The 22,978-nt window shown below is 35.3% G+C and overlaps 1 protein-coding gene across 1 annotated transcript in view; it reads left to right on the top strand.

Moving 5' to 3' along the window:
- Positions 1-22,978, top strand: part of LOC133321770 (uncharacterized) — a gene marked incomplete at its 5' end in the record, with an annotated part of 41,975 nt that overhangs the window by 13,266 nt on the left and 5,731 nt on the right. The window contains 2 exons of the mRNA XM_061530846.1: positions 4,805-5,041; positions 8,080-8,238. Coding sequence (XP_061386830.1) covers positions 4,805-5,041; positions 8,080-8,238 — 396 coding nt within the window. The remainder of the gene's footprint in view (positions 1-4,804; positions 5,042-8,079; positions 8,239-22,978) is intronic.

The raw sequence follows: 22,978 nt of genomic DNA, 5'->3' as shown, positions 1-22,978 counted from the left end.
ATGATATAAAGCTGATATCAATATTCTGACAGTTGGAAATGCATGACACTTATGTAAGGAAGGAAATTGTTAGATATCTGTCAAGAGATACATACATAAATATTAAGACATGTGTTTTTAAATCGTAATTCTTAGTGCATTTATTTCATTTAGAAAAATCGAATAGTGAAAGCCTTTTTATATAAATCTACATACGCTACGGTATCCAGTTAGGAATATTATGAAGTAACGACATTGGTGCCACTAATAATCATATGGTTTTTCTTAACTTAAATATATTGAAGATTTCAGCCACATAATTTCAATTGAAAGTGCGGACATTTTACGTTTCGGTACCTCAATGAGTAATATGATTCTTAACAAAAATGTGCACTTTAGTAAATTTTTGATTTTGCTCGAAAGAGTGTGTTGGATAAATTGGCTGCGTCCTCGCAAAAATATCCTTCATACATATTTTCAAATGAAATTCATTTCATTAGGTATTTCAAATTTTCACAATAATTTAATTTAAGTTCATTTAAGATAAATTAAACAGCAAATTGATGCATACAAATAGACAAAATGGTAGTTTTTATATCCTAAACAACTATGTTGTCAGGGTAGTATAGCTTTGTGCAGCCCCAAGTGTTTGCCGCGAAATATTGCATACTTTAAGCATTATAAAATTTGTAAACACCATACAGGCCAAAGCTATGGAACAATCTTCACGAAATGTTGCATATAGGACCGGTTCCGGCCAATGTTTTCGGTAAAAATGGGTTAATATTTAGGGTATGAAATGGACCAAATACATAAAATCGTGAACATTTAACTCCAGGAAGGGAATCTGACCAAGAATAAGCATACCTGTTTTAATGAAGACCGGCCAATATTTAGCGGGTCAAATGGACCCTAACTTTTACAAAATTTGTTTTCAATGGCCTATATATTTATTCCTGGAGGACATAGACCGGAGTAGTTGATAGTATATCCAAGGTTAGTGGTTGACCTTTAAATTGTACATATATTGCTTTATGTACACGGATTTAGGATTTATACGTAAATGTGTATACCCTGCACCACACTGTGGTACAAGGTATTATGTCTTTGTGCATATGTTTGTAGCAGGCAAAAAGAAAATATATATGGCTGTTTTTGTGAATATGCATTGAATCGCTTTCTGATTCGATTTATACATGTCCACCAGTCCGTCTGTTGATGTTAAATTGTAAACAGGTCGCATTTATGATCCGAATGAGATTAAATTTGGAACAGCCCATTTATTTGGCCCAAGGACGAACCCTATTGAAATTGGTGAAAATCGGTTCAGATTTTGATATTACTTACTTAGCTGGCTTGTTACAGAACTGTTGTTCCATAAGCCGAGTTTAAAAAAGATTTCCAAGCGCGTCGGTCTTGTGCGCAAATCCACCAATTTGGAAGACCACGTTCCACGTTCCATCAGACTAGTTTTTATATGCCTTTTGAGCTGGGGCATTCTTATTCATCCGCACAACATGGCCTAGCCACCGTAGTCGCTGCAGCTCAGTACGACTGACTATGCCAATGTCCTCGTATAAATTGTTAAGCTCGTGGTTCATTCGACGCCGATATTCACCGTCGACGCAGATCGGCCCGTAGATCTTTCGGAGAATTTTTCTTTCAAACACCCCAAGAGCTGCCCATGCTTCAGATCCATACAGCAGCACTGGTAGTATCAGCGTCTTGTAAAGTGTGAGTTTGGTCTGGCGGGAGGTGGCATTGTTTCTAAACTGCTTACTTAGTAGCATCTGTTGGCCACCACAATCCTTCTCCGAATTTCATAACTGATGTCATTCGTTTTATTTATGGCGGTATATAAAGTTTTTAACTACCTCGAAGCTGTAGTTCTCAAGTTCCTCAGTTTGTCCGAGTCCACCGGACGTCTTGCGCGGTGATACCATTTACTGTAAGACCCACTTTGGCAGACTCCTTTTCAATTTGTTCAAAGGTGGCTGTTACCGCTCGCAATGTTCGACCCATTATATCGATGTCATCTGTTCACCTTTGCATCTCGTATGACCTTTTCCAACAGGATGTTAAAAAGATTGCACGACAAACTGTCACCTTGTCTAAATCCTCGTTCTGTATTGAAGGCTCCTGTTATAGCTCCGACATATATTTTCATCCGATTTTATATAAATGGTGGACAAAAGCCTATATATTTATATATATATATATATATATATATATATTTCTTTCGATTTGCACAAAGTTTGGCATAGCGTACTGAAATAAGTCCAGAATGATGTGTGTTAAGTTTCGTGAAAATCTTGTTCAGTTTTAGATATAGCCCTCATATGTATTTTCGTCCGATTTAATGTAAATGGTGCACCAAAGCCTCTACATATCTTGCGATTTCCACGAAATTTGGGATAGCGTACTGACATGAGTCTATAATGATGTGCGGAAAGTTTCGTGAAAATCGGATATAGCTCCCATATATATTTTCGTCCGATTTTATGTTAATTTTGCTCTAAAGCCCCTACATTTCTTTTGATTTTCACGAAATTTGGCATAGCGTACTGAATAAAGACTAGAATAAAGTGTGCTCAGTTTCGTGCAAATCGGTTCTGATTTTAATGTAGCTCCCATACATTTTTTCCGATGTTTGGCCAAATTATATATCTATATATATCAAATTAATATATCCTTATTTGTGTCAAGTTTTTTTTGAAATCGTTTCAGATTTACATATAGCTGTTATATATGTTTTTGTCCGATTTTAAGTAAATGGTGCACTAAATGCTCAAAGCTGGGCCAATTGAAATAACATTTTTAAACTCCTAATGTTTGTCCGATTGACACGAAATTTTGTAAAACGTATCAAATTGAGACTAGAATGGGGTTTTTACGTTTCGTGGAAATTGGTGCATATGCGGACATAGTTTCCAAATATTTTCGACCGACTTCATGTTAATCAAAGGGTATCTGATTGAGATTAAAATGTGAACAGCTCAGCATACCGAATAGCGTGTGACAAGTTAGCTTTAAACCGATTTATATAAATTTGTACCATTGTACGCAAACGACTCTAAATCTGTCCGAATGAATTTATATTTAGCATAGTTTGCAGAATGGGATGTGAATGGATTGACATTAGTCGGACCAATTCATGTCACTGTTGAATTTCATGCCACTGTTCCTAAGTAAAGGCGACGTCTTTTAGGATACATATATAGAATATACCCAATGTTGTGAAGGGTATCATATAGTCGGTCCAGTCCGACTTCACTACTTTCCTCACTGGTTTTTATAGAATACTATGGATGTAATTTTCCAGATTTAAAACCACAACCACCACGACAAAAAAGCAACAAACAATAAATTCTAGCAAATTGTTGTATTCCCCGTGGGTACAGGAGTGCACCTCAGCCTATTGATGGATTGCAATGAATTTGCCATTTCAAGCGTATATTATATTGGACCTGTCATTTAATGCGGATCAATATAGATAATTTTTTAGTAGGAACATTTTATTCCTATTAAGAAGCGAAAATGCCAAATCACAGCTGATGAGATTAAAAATCGTGTCCAACAATTTCAAAATAGCGAAGATTAGGGATTCCGTTATACGAGGGCTTCCCAAACATCCTTGAAATAATATCAAGGTATGTGAAAAATTTCAAAACTTTATCTTAAGTATCATCTTAACACATATACGGACTTGTGGTGGAAGGTATAATAACTGCTTTCGCTTTCAATATAATCAGCCCGAGATACCTAGCCTATCTTCAATGCATCAACGAAAATTAACCTTTGGTCAGTTCTGGATAATATTTAGGAGGTACCCAGACGCAAGAGCCATTTTTTCCTCAAATTGGAATTCATATTGTAAATTATTCGTAATACAAAATAACCTTCCTGATATTACATCAAATTTTGCACTTTTGTGTGTGGGTGTGTTTATTGGTTCGTGTGGCAGCTGAACGTTACACCTTATTATATAAAACCCAGTTAGAAACTCTATAGATGATCTGGCTTAAAAGCATATTGATAAATTATTTAAATGTAGACTTCCAATTTATATCAGAATAAATAAATATTTTTCCCAAATAATCTACATTAAACATGTTGTAGTTATGATCCAGAGAATTTTAAATTTCAATAAACTTAAAAAACAAAATATTTACCACAAAATTTAAAATAATATATTACTTTTGTTCTGGCATTCCACGAATTTATTCCATAAATTCCAATTAATTTCAACAGCGAACAACATAATAATAATTTATTATTTATAGCATTTCTTGCAATAAAAACCACATTTGTTAATGGAAATTTAAATAAAAATTGTCGCATGCCTAAATATTAATCATACCAACACCTGCTATAATAAATACAAATTATGTATGCCATGAGTCTATTTATAAGGCACAAAGGTAATATATTGTATTTAAACAGCACCGTAAAAATGATTGGTGTTTAATAAATTATTTGAAAATTTATACCATTTAAATATTATTTATAACCCAAAATTTAATATCATTGAATTTGTCATGATGCTGTTGACAAAGCAGCCAACTCCTTCCATGACAAATTCCAAACAAATTGCAAGTCTGTGGTTACCTTTCAACATTCTTGGAATACTGCTACTACCTGTTTGCATTTCACATTCATTATGCACATCAACAATACGTATGCCAACCCGGTCTATGTACCAAATTGTGTAAAACTTGACAAAATATCTGGTGTACTTTTCTTAAAACCTATTACATGTTTATTTTCATGTTCCCATTGGATATTGACATTTGGAATTTCTTTCTTTCATTTCTTCTTGCAACAGATATGGTTTGCCCGATAAGCCCTTGGAGCTGGGACGTGTCACGCCCGGCACATATTGTACACGTCAATTCGATGAATGCTATCGCAACAAATGCCGTTTGCAAAGTCCCAATTATCCTGGCATGTATCCGAGAAATGTCACGTGCTACTGGACCATACGGCAAAAAGAAGTTCCTACCAGCAAACATGCCATGATTGCTGTCAGCCAAGAAAATCAACATAAAGCTTTAGTTAAGAGGTAAGTACAATTGTTCAAAGGGGGGAAACCAATCATGTGAGAGTTCTTTTTTATTGTATGTTGGAAGGAGAACATGTATATTTGTGTGGTTTTATCGGGGAGATGTGTGATATGTAAAATAGACAAAATGGAAAATAATTTGTGAAGAAGTTCTTTGGCCTTTTTTGAGTTTGGGAATGGAAAAGGTCAAAAGGAGCAAATTGTATTTGCATTCACATGTTTTACATGTTTTACAATATTCTATAATACGTCGCTAGCTTCTTGGGGAGGTCTTCCAAATTTCTACATATAAAATCATCGCCAGTCGCTTTGGGAAGCCTACAAAATTGAAGGCTTCCCCAAGAGGGAAGCTCCCAACTATTCGAACGATTACATCTTAACAATACATACGCCTACTCTATATGAAATAAAAACGATGGTCTCTCTAAAAGACCATCACCTATAAGTATGATACCCTTCACCACTTGGGGTATATTCAAAAATCGCGTCACATATTTGAAGGATCATTGACATGAAATTGGACGAACTTAAATATATATTAAATATTATTTACATCTAAACCGACTTAAATCAATACAGAAGTGCTATATCTAAATCCGAACCGATTCAATAAAAAAAACTTGACACAAGTGAAGACAATAACAAAATCAGTAAGTTTTGCAAAATGTTGTGACAATCGATAATATCTTGGGTCATTGGTGCACCATTTACTTAAAATCGGACGGATATATGTAGGAGCTACATTTAAATATGAATCGACATCAACAACATTTCGCGCACACCATTCTAGACAAAATCCAGAACGTTATGCAAAATGTCGTGCAAATCGAATGAGATATGTATGTGGGAGCTATATCTAAATCTGAACCAATTTCATCGAAGCTTGGAACATAATTTGCACGATTTCCTGTAAATCGAAAGAAATATAGGGAGTTTGGAACATCACTTGCACAAAATCTGACGGAAATTTATATGGCAAGTGTATTTAAATCCGAACCGATTCCAAACAAAAATTTGACACAAGTTAGGCCATACTAACATATTTGACCATATTATCGGTATTGATGCACCATTTACCTAAAATCGGAAGAATATAGGAACTATATATTGATCCGAACCGATATCAACGAAACTTAGGGCACAGCATTCTAGACAAAACGTTATGCAGAATTTCGTGCAATTCGAAAGAGATATATTTACATAAAATCGGACGAAAATGTATATGGGAGCCATATCTAAATCAGAGCAGATTTCATCGAAACTAGAGGCACATCATTCGTGGCTCAATTCAATGCGCAATACACAATTTTGTATAAATCGAAAGAAATGTAGGGGTTTCGGTGCACCATTTGCTTAAAATCGGACTAAATCAGTACGTGTAAAATTTTGTCTCAATCGGACAAACTGTGGGCCTTTGTTGAACCATTTACATAAAATCGGATGAAAATATATATGGGAGTTATATCTAAATCTGAACCGATTTCCACAAAACTTCGCGAACATCATTCTGGAATTAATTAAGTACGCTGAGCAAAATTTTGTCTCATTCGGACACACCTTAGGCGTTTGGTGCACCATTTACATAAAATCGGATGAAACTAAATATGGGAGCTATGTCTAAATCTGAACTGATTTGCACAAAAATTCAAGTACTTCAACCTGTGCTGGTTTTAGAATAATATGCAAAATGTTATCACAATTGGACAAACCTTAGGCGTTTGGTGCACCATTTACATAAAATCAGACGAAACTATATATGGGAGCTATATCTAAGATTAAATTTAATGAATTCAGTACGCTGTGCAAAATTTTGTCTTAATTGGACAATCGATGAAAATTGGGCCCACGATTTAGGTGAAATCGGACGGAAATATATATAGATATCTAAATCCACTTCTCCAAATTCAATAGGGTTCGTCCTGGAGTCAAAAAGTGACCTGTCCAAAATTTCATTCAAATCGGATCAGAATGCGACCTGTGCTTTGTTTTCAATTTAAGATGGGCAGGACGTACTAACTGAAGGATTTTCATAAATCGACTCTGAAATCGATTCTATGCAAAGGAACCTTGGATCTATATTGTATATTTTTGCGTGTTTTAAACATAACACGTATTTAAAACATGCACTAAGACATAATACCTTATACCACAGTGTGGTGAAGGGTCTAAATATTATAGCAACGATGTCCTCATAGAGAGGCCTTCACCTGTTATATATAGAATTGTATCGATGGCCTTTAACAGGAGGCGTTCAACATTTATTTAATAGCATAGATGGCCTCTGGAAGGGTAGCCTTCAATTTTTCTATGTAGTATCGATTCTATATAGAATAGTATCGATCATTCAGCTATTCTATATAGAACAGTATCGATGGCCTCTTGGGGGAGACCCAAGAATATTATCGACTATTCAACTATTCTATATGGAATAGTATCGATTGCCTGTTGGGGGAAGTATTAGTGTGAATGTATTCGTTCCGAAGCCTTCAACTAAAGGGGTATGTGTAGCTTCTACAAAATCAATAATTTCTTCCTTCCAGACAGTCCAATAAATCATTTAAAATTAAGGATTAATAAATTAACATCCCACCAAGACCAATATACCTTCCCAATTTGTTTCCCCCTTCATCAATTGGCCAAATAAAAAATGTAATTTTTCCCCATTTAACACCACAACAACCACGAGAAAAGAAACCGACAAAAACACATTCTATCCAGGCGATTAGTGATGCCATTCAAGCAATTGATGTATTCCCCTTGGGTGCGGGAATACACTACAGCTTATTGATGGGTTGGTGGGTGGTTGCCAAATTCCTTTAATGGATTTGCCGTCGTATCAAGCATATCTTCATTTTTTGTGTGGTGTATGTGTGTGTGTTTTGTGGTTTCTTTGAAATTCTTTTTCATTCATTTCTTTTTTTACCGGTATCTTCTATTCCAAAGGGGGCCATTGCAATTTTCAATTTAATTGTTTGCACTTGGAATAAATTTGTTCACTGATTTTCTTTTTATTCTTCTCTCTCTTTTGCTCGTTCCAGGTCCATTGCAAGCTTTAACAAAACCTCGCGTTCAATACGTGCCTGGTCGGATTGCACCGGTGAACGTGATCATTTGATATTTTACGATGGCAGTTCAACTAATGATCCGGTCTTGGCCAAATATTGTGGCGGTGATTGGTTGCCAAAAGTTGTGTCACGGTAAGTAAATGCCAGTAAAGATTGAAGATGATGTTTTGGTGTAACATTTTATTTTTCGATGATCTTGATAAGGTGATAAAAATAAAAAAATATGACTAGATACAAATTTTTGAAAGAAATAAGTAAAAAACGACGTAAGTTCCCTAGGAATGTCCTGTATGTACCGCCCACCATTCAAATTTTTCTATTTAAAATACCCTAAAGTAGTCGTCTCCCATATATGAAGAGGATAAAAAACTTTGGTCTTAAAATATCTACCCATTAGATTTTAAAAATTCAGTCGGGTTGGATAATTCGAAAAGGATCCCCAACATATGGAAAAATATTTACGACCTTAATATGGGGGCTACATTCAAATTTCTCGTCGAAGGTGGGTTTTACCCACCAAGAGTACGGAATTCAAAATTGCAGTTCATTCAAAGGGAAAAATAACAAGTGAAAAGCGGCCGGGCCGAACTTTGGATACCCTCCACCATAGATATACTGACACGTACTTGAAATGAAAATAAAGGGAACATACCAAAAAGTGACCTTTCTACAAACTGATTATGTAAACCATAATGTACATCAAATACAAATTTCAGCAATTTTTAATGAATATTTATACCCTCAGCCTTATGGCTAATGAGGGCGTATACACTTTGATACAGTGAAAATGTGCCTCGTCGAAATATTGGTTCTAGACCCCACGTTTTTTTTTTTTTTTTTTTGACCAAATCCATTTCAGAAAATTTTTATTTCATCCAAACTTTGCCTATCTTATTATTTATTCCAAATTTTTTTCAAGTTTGAAAATGGGAAATATCGGTCCACTCCTTCTGGTACGTCCCACACAGGGGCTAGGCCTAGGTCTAAATACGGGCTATAGTACATTATCGAACCTTAAATTCTATCCTCCGCAGGTGAAATGATTACAACAGAGTCTTACAACCAAACCCAAAACGCAGAAGAAATCAGATAACTATTTTATTATAAACCTGTAAGGAAAGCAGTAAAGTCGGACGGGACCGACTATATGATACCCTTCACCACTATGGGTGTATTATGAAATCATGAAATTGTATGAAATAAAATATGTGATATTTATCTAAATGTGAAACGACCTAGATCTATCCATAAACATGTCATTCGTTTGTTACAATGGAACAAAAGTAGGTAAATCGACTTCAAACAAATATCAAGAGGTCATCCGTTGGGCTAGGTCTGTACTTCTAGAAAACCCAACTACGTTATTCTATGCTCAATTTTGTACGTTGTGCAAAATTTGATGTCAATCTAACAAATATGAGGAGTTTGATGCACAATTTACTTATATATGGATGCTATATCCAAATATGAACCGATTTCAACGAAACTTGTCACAGGTTAGGTTATACTAATTTCAGTACGTTTTGTTCCATTCAACCATATATTGGTTCCTTGATGCGTCAATTACATAAAATCAATCTATAATATAAATATAAATCTCAACCGATTTTCATTAAACTTGGCACAATTATTCTGGATTAAACTCAAAACGTATGCAACATAAGAACTTGGTACATTATTTAGATTAAATCGGACGAATATATATATATATATATATATCTAGATCTGAATCGATTTTCACGAAACTCAGCACACATCATTCCAGCATCAATTCAGTACGTTATGCCAAATTTCGTGCAAATCGAAAGATATATGGGACTTTGGTGCACCATTTACATGAAATCGGACGAAACTATATATGGGAGCTATATCTAAATCTGGACCGATTTTCACGAAACATACCAGACATCATTCTAGGCCCAATTCAGTACGTTATACCAAATATCGCGCAAATCGAAAGATTTACATTTACATTAAATCGGACGAAAATATATATGGGAGCTATATATATAACTCTGAACCGATTTTTCCCAATTTCAATAGGGTTCGTCCTTGGGCCAAACAAATGAGCTGTGCCAAATTTCATCGAATTCGAATAATAAATGCGACCTTTACTTTGCTCACAAAAATACATGGACAGACTGACGGGCAGACGGACGGACGGACATGCTTAAATCGACTTAAAAAGTGATTCTATGCATATTCTCAGAAGGAACTATGGGTCTATCTCGTTTTCTTTTGCCTGTTACAAACATATGTACAAAGACATAATACCCTGTACCACAGTGTGGCGAAGGGTATAAAAAGGGGGTTATATGGGGACTACCCCAAAAAGGGGACGAGTATTAATAATTTTTGGTAGGGAGATTTGTTACCATATACGACTACAAAACGCGCTCAAGAACCCCAAAATACCAAAAATGGGGGGTACCTTTGTATGGGGGCTACCAGAAAAAGTGGACCGATATTTATAATTTTTAGTTTAGATATTTGAGAATTCGGGTGAAAAATGCGCTCAAGAACCCCAAAATACCGAAAATTGGGATTACCCTTATATGGGGACTATCCGAAAAATTGACCTATATTCATAATTTTTTGTGGAGAGATTTGGGACCTATTAAGAACTTAAAATACTAAATTACAGCTAATTCGGCAGAAAAATACGATCAAAATCCCCAAAATATTGAAAATTAGGAGGTACCGTTATAAGGGGGCTACCAGAAAAAGTGGACCTATACTTATAATTTTTTGTGGAGACATTTAGTACCCAATAAGAACCCAATGTAGCAAATTTCAGCGAATTCGGTTGACAAACTCACTCAAGAACCCCAAAATACCGAAGATTGGGGGCACCCTTATATGGGAGCTATGCCTAAACGTGGACCGATAAAGTCCATCTTTGAACTTGACTTGCATGCAGACAAAAGACTCTATGCAAAATTTTGGCGATTACAACGGATAGACGGACATGGCTATATCGTCACAGAATTTTACGCTGATCGGAAATGATTATTTCGATGAGTTACAAACGGAAAAACAAAATTAATATACCCTTCATACTATGGTGGAGGGTATAAAAATGCCCAAAATTGGGTAGAACCTATATATGGAGGCTAAGTCAATGCAATTTTTATTCAATTTTTATTATAAGGTTTGTGTTCTGGTCTGATCTTCTGAAAAAAACATCTCCTTTAATTTTCTTAAAAAAATGAACCTCATGCCTTTAAATTTTCGCCAAAATAAATTATTTACCTTAAATTTTCGTATCTCCAAAATTCAGTTCATCTTTGCCAACTCATTTCAAAATTTCCCTGCATATTTACCACATTTAGAGATTTTCCATGTAAAGTGAATAGAATTAGCATAAATTTCAGTTCATTTTTTAATTAGTTTTTTTTTCTTCTCCCCAGTAGTTAAGCAGTGAGCTCGCCAGCCATCCAGTCAGTTTGCCCAGCAATACTTCATCTTTTGCGAGATTTATTTATTTTTTTCCCAACATTAAGAAAGTTTATTACTCCATAGAATTGTAAAAGCATACTCTGTTTGAAAAAATTATCTAACGCCCACTTCAGTGGCTCATTTCATGTCAGATTTTAACTTTGAAACTGAAGGAAAATGGGGGTGGAGGCGGTTAGACAAACATGGTAAATGCTCATTTGCAATATGAAAATGTATGAACGAATTGTGAGAAATGTAAATGAAATAATGGTGGTGTTGAAAACTCCTTCATCACCAAGCAAATACTAACTGACTGTTTGGCAGACACACAGCAGGCGAAGTGACAGACAGACAGACAGACAGACAAGCAAATGAACGATTTTCAATTAGCATTTCTAATTTCCATTTTTCCAATTCGATGTTTGACGGCAATGCTAAAGACGATTGAATTTGTTTCACCGAGACTCATGAAAACGATGATATTGTGCGCTGGTGGTAATGACGACGATGATGACTGTGATGAGGGTAAGCTACAACATTAAGGACCAACTTTGTGTTTCTTTACAATTCCAAATGATGTTTTTTCACTTCTTTTCTCATTAGAAACTGGAGATATTTGTTTTTTCTGTTTTTTAATATTTGGTTCCCAAATATACTTAACATCGCATTGCCACCCATCAGTTTTTTCTTCTTCCATCCTTTTTGCATAATTGGTTTTTCTCGCTTCATTATTTGTTTTACATTAATTTCAACTCCAGCATCGTATGCATAATTTCCATGGTGTGCTACCCGAATGAGGTTCTTATACTTCATATACGAATTCTTTTCTTTTTAGCTATATATGCTTGCGTGTATTTTTTCTTCTTTACCACATATTTCATTTTCCAAATACCAAGCAGATTTTCTTCAGAGAATTCATTGAGTAGCTAGGCAATGTTAGTGGAAAGGGAAATAGCACCAACAAGTTCAAAAGATGGAAATCTTCACACATGAAATAAATTAAGTAATGCCAGAATGTTTTCCAGAATTTTGCACTTTACAGAACGACAGTGGTGTTGGAGATGATTGTGTATAGTATTAATCTACATATTAAAAAAAAAGATTTAATGACGGTCGTTAGCACATTAACACCTAGTCAATTCTTAGAATGTACATTTTGTGTCCGTATTTATTTCTCCTATTATAGCCTTCCCCTAAAGCATAACCAATTCCAACAAAGCTATACTCAATTCCACAGGATGTGTAAAATATCAAGTGAATCGGAAACTATGTTGTGGAGCAATATCTAAATTTGAACCAATCTCAGCAGTGTTCGTCCTTGGGCCAAATATACGAGATGTGTCAAATTTCATCTTATTCGGATTATAAACGAAGGAACAGACCAACATGCGTAAATCCAACTTAAGAAGTGATTTACAAACCTTTTCACAAAAACTTAATACCTTGTGTATGGTACAAAAATAGTTCTACTCGATTTTACAATCAAATGATCTTTATTTGTCATTTCGGATTCTGGAAGGGTAAAATAAGTATTTTCCCAAAAATTTCATATTTTGACATATCCCCGTGCCCGAAAATTGTCATTAAGAGATATTTGGTTCAGATTTATTGTTTTGGCTTGTTTCATAAGTCGAGCTTAAAAATTATTTCCAGGAGCGTCGGTTTCGTGCGTAGCTCTTTCAATCTGCAGGAACCATCAGTTATCTCGCTCTTATACGCCTTCTGAGCTGGGGCCCCCTCATTCATTCTCACAACATGACCAGCCAACGTAGACGCTGCAGCTCGATGCATCTGGCTATATCGATGTCCGATAATAGGTGGTACAAATCATGGTTCACACGACTGCGATATTCACCGTCGACACAGATCGGCCCATAGATCTTCCAGAGAGCTGCCTCATCTGCTTGTGCACGGGCAGTATCAGCGTCTTTTAGAGTGGGAGTTTGGCCTGGCGAGAGGGGTATTTGTTCTGAAATTAATAATTCAGACCATGGAATCATCTGTTGGCCAACGCTATTCTCCTCCTACGAAAACGTGCAGAGTTTAGTCTGTGGGGGACCATTCCCGGACTAGCAGGCTTGTGGAATAATTGTTGGGAGGGGTGAGATGCATGGTGGCTACCAATATCGCGTGATGTTGGTAGCCACTTTTGCATTGTATCCCCTTTCAGCAATTGTTTCATTGTAGAGAGCCTGCATGTTTAGTCCTAATGGTAGTAGCTTTGGCTATGAAGCTGGGCAGAGGCTATAGTCTGTGAGTGACCAGTCTCGAACTGTTTGGGGTTCTACTGGTAATAGCTTTGGCTATGAACCTGACCGAAGGTTTCGGTAGCACGGGTGTCAGGGCCCCTAGGTCTGCGGATCTAGCCTGACAGTTGGTGTTGGCCCTTCGGGGAGCATCGTGCTGGATGTGGTTTATACCCAAATCGCGGGTAGAGCTGTGGCTCGGTGTGGAGTTGCATTACAACCGGGTGCCTGACCCATAGAAAGGCAGGAGTTTTAGATGGGCTCCGCTCCTCATCCAAGGAGGTGATCGCGTCCTGCATTCGGTGTAATCGATTGGTACCTGCATTTCGGTGTGGGGGCGTTGGTTGACGCTTTGTATTAACTGGTGTTTACAACACCGTGGGGTAAGACCGCAAGGTAGCTACCCACGTACTCTAAGCATCTCTGTAGTATTCAAGTCTCAAAGTTGGTACTAGTCTACTGGTCGTCTTGCGCGTTAATACCATCAGCTTGGTCTTCTCGACAGTTACTGTTAGTCCCACTTTTACAGACTCCTTCTCAATTCGTTCAATGGTGGCTGTTACCGCTCGCAATGTTCTACCCATTATATCGATGTCATTGGCGTAGACGAGTAACATGTGTTGTTTGGTGTACAGAGTGCGATTTCTGTTAACGTTTGCCTCTTTTCCAGCAGGATGTTGGAAAGATCACACGACAAAGGTTCATCTTGTCTGAATCCTCGTTCGGTATTGAAGCGTTCTAAGAGGTCATTTCCGACTTTAACTGCTGACCTTGTGTCAGTAGATGATGTTTTTTTCGTGGGTCTTTTCCCAGATTTGGCGCAGTATGCAAATTTGATCAGTGGTGGATTTACAAGATCTGAAGCCGCATTGTTATGGGCCAATGATGCCATTGAACATTAGCTTCAGTCGATTACACAGCACGATGGAAAACACTTTATATGCGATGGAGAAGAGACCAATTCCTCTGTAGTTGGCACATATCGTCTTGCCTCCTTTTTTAAGCACGGGACACAGAATGCTGAGATTCCAATCATTCGACATGAATTCCTCTAGTCAAATGGTACTAATAAGCTTGTGCATGCTCCTGAGCAGCATCTGACCATCAGTCGTGAATAGTTCGGCTGGTAATCCATCGGCATTAATTGATATTCTGACCTCATCTGAGATATTTCGGAATTCCACACAAAAAGGTTTCGGATTTAATGTTGATTCAATTCGTTTATAAAACATTGACCCTTTGTATAGGAGGAACAGAAGGAGAGGGCCTTGATCTTGACTTGGTAAAAATAGCTTGTGGTTGAAATCGGCCTGATTTCCACAAAGGGTGGACCAATTAGATCTAAATTCTTTACACAATTTTGACCACTTTGTGTGAGAGGTACCAGAAGGAGTGAATCGATATTCCCCATCTTCGAACTTGAACTAGTTTGGAAGAAATGTTAGTATGTGAACAGTTTGTATACAATTAGTTACTCCCTTAGGGTGTCATCGAGCGCACACCCAGGATGGACTTACGGACATTTTTAACTCCACTCCAAATTGTCTAAAATTTGAAATCGAAAATGGGGGTCCTCTTTAATACAAACTATGCATATCGTCGATTATTTACCAAACCTTCATCATGTCACAAGTTGGAGTCTATCTAACCATTCCTTATATTTCTTAAGCACATGTCTTATATAATTCGAATGAAGAACTGGATTGGGTCCAAATTATTCACCCCTTAATATAAATGCAGAACTCAAACGACTACCGAAACCGTAAGTCTACATTTAGTCATTGGCAGTGTTTTTCATAATTATTCCAAATTTTGTGAGTTTTGAAATTCTTCATTTAAAACCAGCAAGGAAAGTAGTAAAGTCGGACCGGGCCGTCTATATGATACCCTTCACCACTTTGGGTATATTCAACAGATGAATCCTAACAGACGTTGAAGGATCATTAACACGAAAATGGATCCATAATCATGTCATTCTGCAACCTATACTAAATATTTCATTTGGTTGCTTCTTACAATGGGAAAAAATTATGTAAATCAATTTAAATATGTCTATATATATACATGTCTATATATGTCTATATACATATATATGTATATATATATATATATATATATAAGCTATATCAAACTCTGAACCGATTTCAATGATACTTGCCAGAGATCAACTTATATTAACTACAGTTCATTTTACAAAATTGTGTGGCAATCGCACAAACTTTGGGCCTTTAGTGCACAATTTGTATAAAATCGGAAGAAATGATATATAGGAGCTATATCTAAATCTCAACCGATTTTCATGAAACTTAACACATATCATTCTAGACCTAATTCATTACGCTATGCCGTTCAAATCGAAAGATATATATAGACTTTGGTGCACCATTTACATTAAATCGGACGAAAAAATATATGGGAGCTATATCCAAATCTGAACCGATTTTCAGGAAACTTGACACACATCATTCTAGACCTAATTCATTACGCTGTGCCAAATTTCGTATAAATCGAAAGATATATAGGGACTTTGGTATATGGACTTTGGTACACTATTTACATTAAATCAGAGGAAAATATATATGGGAGCTATATCTGTACTTTATTTACAATTTAACATGGACAGACGGACGAACGGTCGAACGGACGGATGAACATGCGTAAATCGACTCAGAAAGTTATTCTATGCATATTCTCAAAAGGAATCATGTGTCGATCTTTTTTCCCTCTGCCTGTTACAAACATATGCACAAAGACATAATACCCTGTACCACAGTTTGGTGAAGGTATACAAAATATTTGAATTAGATTTGTTGGATTCTCAATGAAGATATCCACGCAAAAACAAAACACTTTCCAATTATTTGCATTGGCTCCATATAACTGCCGAGACCTATGTATTAAATTTCAAGTCAGCAAAATTTAGTAGTAGAAAATAAAATTAATTTAATTCCCAAAATTTCGAAACAAATAACTTACCAACACTACTAAAATTTCCAAAAACCACTGTAGCTGTATCTTTAGACATTTTCCCATTCTCAAAATGTGTACCAAATACAAAAATCCTTTTGTACATTATTTTGTGCTCAGTTAAGCATTTATTGGCTGAGTGCCGAACTTAAAGCCTAACACAAAGCTGTGATTCAGCTTAAAAACATTAATGCCGCAGAGTTGTTGTTGAATCTGTTTTTGGATTTAAAATGAATATTTGTTTATCTACTTTTATTTATTTTCGCTTTTTTCAGTTAAAGTTAATTGAGATTAATTTGAAGGGGTTGACCTTATGTGTTAAAATATGGGGTTGTTGTGTTTTCTCATGTTTTTTTTCTAACGGATATTTTTTATGGTGTTTATTGGTGGTTGCAAAGTGGTTGTGTTTTCTCATTAAGGTTTTTTTGGTTTAATAAGAATATAATTTAAGCAAAGTTTTTTTTATTTATTGGTGGAAGCAAAAAGCATGGTTTTTAATTAACTGTAGTTCATATATTTCTATCTGGGAATCATTTTGTTTAATTTGAGACGTCATTTATTTATAATTATATCCCGTTATATTATTCAAAATCAATGATCTCATTGTACTACGTGACGTATACGTAGCATCAACAGTCATACGATACAATGGTACTCATAATTATCATTATATTCCTTTACATTACCTGATTTTTTCTCTATTTCTTTCTTAAATAAAATTTTCAGGTTAACCTAAATTCGTCGGATTTTTTTTTTATTACAATTTGGCAATGAACAGAAATTTGTTTAAATATTCATTTCGATTCTTTTTTGCTGCGCTTTCAATCAATATCACAGAAAATATTTAGAGCTTCCGCTCGGTTTTTTGTGTTTTTTGTTTTACAAAAAGAGTTTTAGCAAATAGCTGGCAAGAATACATTCACCCAAAAATGCCAACACTAACTGAATACAAAACTAGCAAAACTTTACCACTTAGCATATCGTAGCATTTGCCTAACATGTTAAGCCAGAGTAAAAACACAAAAAAAAAATAAACAATAACAACAACAGCAACTGTACTCGGCACTTTGCCGATACTATTTCCGTTGTTATTCAAATATTCCAAACCCGTCAAATGCACACCTATACAAACACTTATTGCCTGGCTGGCATGGCCGACCGGCATGTGGCTCCAATAACCACATACGTGTCCACGTAGCTGCACCATCACCACCACCACCATCATCATCAGCATTCTACTCATCAACGGCAAGAACAGAGGTAACGGCTGAGCAACAGCTCAGCCCGAGTTATCAACTATTCTGGCAGAAGGCTATATTTATTGTATGCATCCATTGGTGAGGATACTGCTGCTGCTGTTGTGCATTTGCAATGACTGACTCGTAAGCCACCAAGTTTAACCAGTAAATGCTTGACTTTAAACAAATAACTGAACAAAAAACTGCAAAAACAAATGTTAAAATTTAGGTTAACATTCTAGGACAACTACATGTATGATGTAGGGATTTATCCTAGCATCATGTAGAATTGGAAACTGAAGCAAAATTGGTGTTCTGTTATTTTAAATTTTTTTGAGGAATACAGTATTTAAAATTTGGTGAGCAACATCAATTATTAAATATTTACATGTAACGACTTCGGTTATTCTAGAAGTTATCTGACATTATTATTATTTTTTATCTATGACTGTACTTTTACATGTAAATACAACAAAAATACAAATTACGACAAGAAATTGTCTTAAACATCCTTAAAATACCGAAAATCGGGATCTATTGTCATACCGGAACTCTACTTGTAAACTCTACTTGACCCTTATTAAAAATTTATGGTACAAGGATTTTCTACAAACTTAGAACCAATAAGAACATATTGAATTTGAGTCTAAAACCATAAATATCTCGAAAATTAATATATAACGTCACATGACCCTATACTTAATTGATAAATGCCAAAGTACAGTCAATTTGAAGTGAAGTCATTTTCGAACATCGCCTTTGAAAGATAAAGTTTTTTGAAAAAAAAAAAATCAAAACTGAGAAATAAATAACTTGTCGGGTAATGTGGATAAGTATATTCGGGTAATGTGGACCTGTAAGTTAAATAGCAGGTTGTGAATTGCTTGTGATACATTTATATTTATTTTAATCTTAGATAACAATGAATGCAACAATATATGGGTTCATGTTGTGGAATAGTCCCCATTTAACGCTACAGCCGCATTTGTGGTATTTTTAAAGTCCTAGCTTCATTGTCCAACCAAAGAAGCTGTAATTTCGCATATCGAGTTTTCAGAGGGTAGAATACCTTCTTGTAGAAATGTTTCGAACTAGTCCCAGGTTTCATTATTATTGTCCACATTAACCGACTTTGAAATTTTTATTTAAAAATAACTTTCGGCTTAAAAAATAAATAACCAGTAAGGAAAGTAGTAAAGTCGGACGGGGCCGACTATATGATACCCTTCACCACTTTGGGTATATTCAACAGATGGAATCCTAACAGACTTCACATTTTTAAAAGACCATTAACAAAAAAATTAAACACGTCATTCTGCAACCTATACCTATATAAATTTTGGTCAGATATAGAGTTGCTTCTTACAATGGGACAAAATTATGGAAATAAGTTTAAAGCAAAATATCGAAATTTAAACCGATTTCATCGAAACTTGAGACATGTTAGGTTACACTTATTTCAGTATGTTTTGTGCATTCGGCCACATTTTGAGTTCTTCATATACTTATAAATCCAAATTTCGTGCAAATCGAGAGATATATAGGGATTTTGGTGCACCGTTTACCTAAAATCGGACGAAAATATATATGGGAGCTATATCTAAATCTGAACCGATTTTTACCAATTTCAATAGGGTTCGTCATTGCCAATTTTCGTGCAAATCAAGTATATAGCCAAATTTCATCCAAATCGGATCATATATATGCGACCTGTACTTTGTTTTTCAATTTAACATGGGCATTGACAGACAGACGGAAATCGGATCATAAATGCGATCGACTTAAAAAGTGATTCTATGCATGATTCTCAAAAGGAACCATGTGTCTATCTCGTTTCCTTTTGCCTGTTACAAACATATGTACAAAGACATAAAATACCCTGTACCACCGGTATAAAAATAAAACTCACCGATTATAATTACGGCTAAACGTGAAAAATAAAAAAACAGATATTTTTTTAAAAACTAACTATATTTTGAACATTGCAGTTTTGTACTCAATACTTCCTTACTAATTAGGAAAACATATATTGAGGCAGCAATATAATATTGGTCCACATTAGACGCATAGTCCATATTAACCAAAGTTCCTCTATTAAATTAAGTGTAGAATGATGAAATTGGTTCAGGTTTACATATAGCTCTCTACGACTTTGTCCGATTAAGAAGAAATTTGGAATACATATCGTATTGAGTCTAAGTTTTATTTAAATCTGTTACGATTTAAATATAATTCCCTATCGTCTGATGTCGTCTAAATGGTGCACCGTGTAACCACAAACTGTCCGATAGCAATTACATTTTGCACAGAATGGCTAAGATAGCCTACAAGGCGGTGAATTAAATTAAATTTTGTTTACACCAGTTCGTAGCAGGATATAGCTGGGATGTATATTTTTCTCCAATGTCATGAAATTATACACCTATCAAATTTGCTTTTAATCGGTTAAGATTAAGACATAGCATCCATATATATCTTCGTTGTAGATATAGCTACCATATATTTATTTGTGATTTGATCTGCAGTGCTGCAGCATATCGATTGATACGTGTCAAGTTTATGTCATATAGATTCTAATTTACATACAGCTGTCATATTTACTTTAACTTCATCCGATTTCTTGTCAGTGATCCTTTAAAAATGCTACATCAATTATATTAACATGTTATTGAAGAAATACAACCAAACTTATTACAGAACAAATAAAAACGCGGTCAATTTGGTCATATCGAACATTTTATACATTCTACCACGTGGATTGCATTCAAAATTCGGGTCATTTATATGGAGTCTATGTTATGGTGTTGTTGTTATATTAGGTTGTTCATGCTCAAAAAAATAATGTTATAAATTATAAACACTCTAGTTGGAAAACTCAAAAAATTTTGGTAGGTAGATGTTCTACTCAATTAGTATTAAAAATATAAAATTATAGCTAATTTGGTTGAAACACGTGTCCCTAAAAAATTAATCAAACCAAAATACCGAAAAATGAACCAACCCATAATTCCGAATAATGGGAGTCTGTTAGGGTTATTTTCTACTCAATGCGAATCAAAAAATAATAATAATAATTTGATACCAAATTGGTTGAAACACGTGCTCAAAATACGGAATATTTGGTGTAGCGTAACCTCGAAACATGGGCCAGCATTGATAATTTTTTGTAGGCAGATCTGCTAGTCGAAGTGAGTCCAAAATACCAATTTACGGCTGAATCCAAAATACCAAATTACGGCAGTAAGATTTATGCATGTCCGTCCGTCTGTCTGTCCATGTTAAATTGTGAACAAAGTACAAGTCGCATTTATTATCCGAATTGGATGAAATTTGGCATACGTCACTTATTTGGCCCAAGGACGAACCCTATTGAAATTGGGAACAATCGGTTCAGATATAGATATAGCTCCCATATATATTTTCGTCCGATTTAAGGTAAATGGTGCACCAAAGTCCCTAAATATCTTTCGATTTGCACGAAATTTGGCATAACGTATTGAATTATGCCTAGAATGATGTGTGCTAAGTTTCATGAAAATCGGTCCAGATTTATATATAGCTCCCATATATATTTTCGTCCGATTTAAGGTAAATGGTGCACCAATGTCCTTAAATATCTTTGGATTTGTTCGATATATTTTCGTCCGATTTAAGGTAAATGGAGCACCAAAGTCCCTAAATATCTTTTGATTTGCACGAAATTTGGTATAGCGTACTGAACATAGTCTAGAATGATAAGTGTTAAGTTTCGTGAAAATAGGTTCCGACTTAGACATAGCTCCCATATATATTTTCGTCCGATTTTAGGTAAATGGTGCACCAGAGTCCCTATATATCTTTGGATTTGCACGAAATTTGGCACAGCATAATGAATTGGGTCTAGAATGATGTGTGTTCAGTTTCCTGAAAATCGGTTTAGATTTAGATATAGCTCTCATATATATTTTCGTCCGATTTAATGAAAATGGTGTACCAAAGTCCCTAAATATCTTTCGATTTCCACGAAATTTGGTACAGTGTACTGAATAAAGTCTACAATGATGTGTTTTAAGTTTCGTGAAAATCGGTTAAAATTTAGATATAGCTCCAATATATATTTTCGTCCGATTTTAGGTAAATGGTGCACCAGAGTCCCTATATATCTTTCGTAATGAACTTAGTATTAGCTATAAGTTAGACATAAATGCTGCACCTAATTCCCAGGTGCGTCCGATTGGCACACCATTTTGCACAACTTATAGAAGTTATTATGAGATAACGTGTGGCAAGTTTTGTTGAAATTAGTTCAAATTTAGATATAGTTCTTATATATATTTTCATCAGATTTTTAGTAATCGGTTCAAGTTTGGATAGAGCTACCATATTTTCTCCCGATTTTAACTAAATGATGCACCAAGAACTCAAAATGTGGGCGACATTCTGTGACAAGTTTCGATGAAATGGGCTTGGATTTCGATAATAGATTTTATAAATATTTTCGTCCGATTTGAAGTAAATGGTGCACCAAACTCCTCCTGTTTATCAGATATGTATCTAAATAATCAACGGGTATCCTACTGATATATGCTTTAAATGGATTTACATAATTTCGTCCCATTGCAACAAGCAACTCTATATCTGACCAAATGAAAAATGTAGTATAGGTTGCAGATATATTTATGGGTCCAATTTCATTTTACTGATCCTTCAAAAATGCGACGTCTGTTAAGATTCATCTGTTGAATATACCCAAAGTGGTGAAGGGTATCATATAGTCGGCCCGTTCGAATTTACTACTTTCCTTATTGGTTTTTTAACATTTTATGACATTCGGCGATATAAGCATGGCTACCTAGAGTATTTACAGATTCTCCATATAATCTGTAAATACTTAAGCACACACTTCTAAGTTTCCCGTGGCTGTATATAACAAGTTACGCTCCAGTAGAATAAAGGTAGATGTAAAGAAACTCCCCAGAACTAGGAAATCGACAAAGAGACATG

Source organism: Musca vetustissima, unplaced genomic scaffold (genome assembly GCF_032173495.1).
Source record: "Musca vetustissima isolate MV318-11 ecotype Yass unplaced genomic scaffold, APGP_CSIRO_Mvet_v1 utg489, whole genome shotgun sequence".
NCBI classification, from domain to species: Eukaryota; Metazoa; Arthropoda; class Insecta; order Diptera; family Muscidae; genus Musca; species Musca vetustissima.
This window is presented reverse-complemented; position numbering and strand designations above follow the sequence as displayed.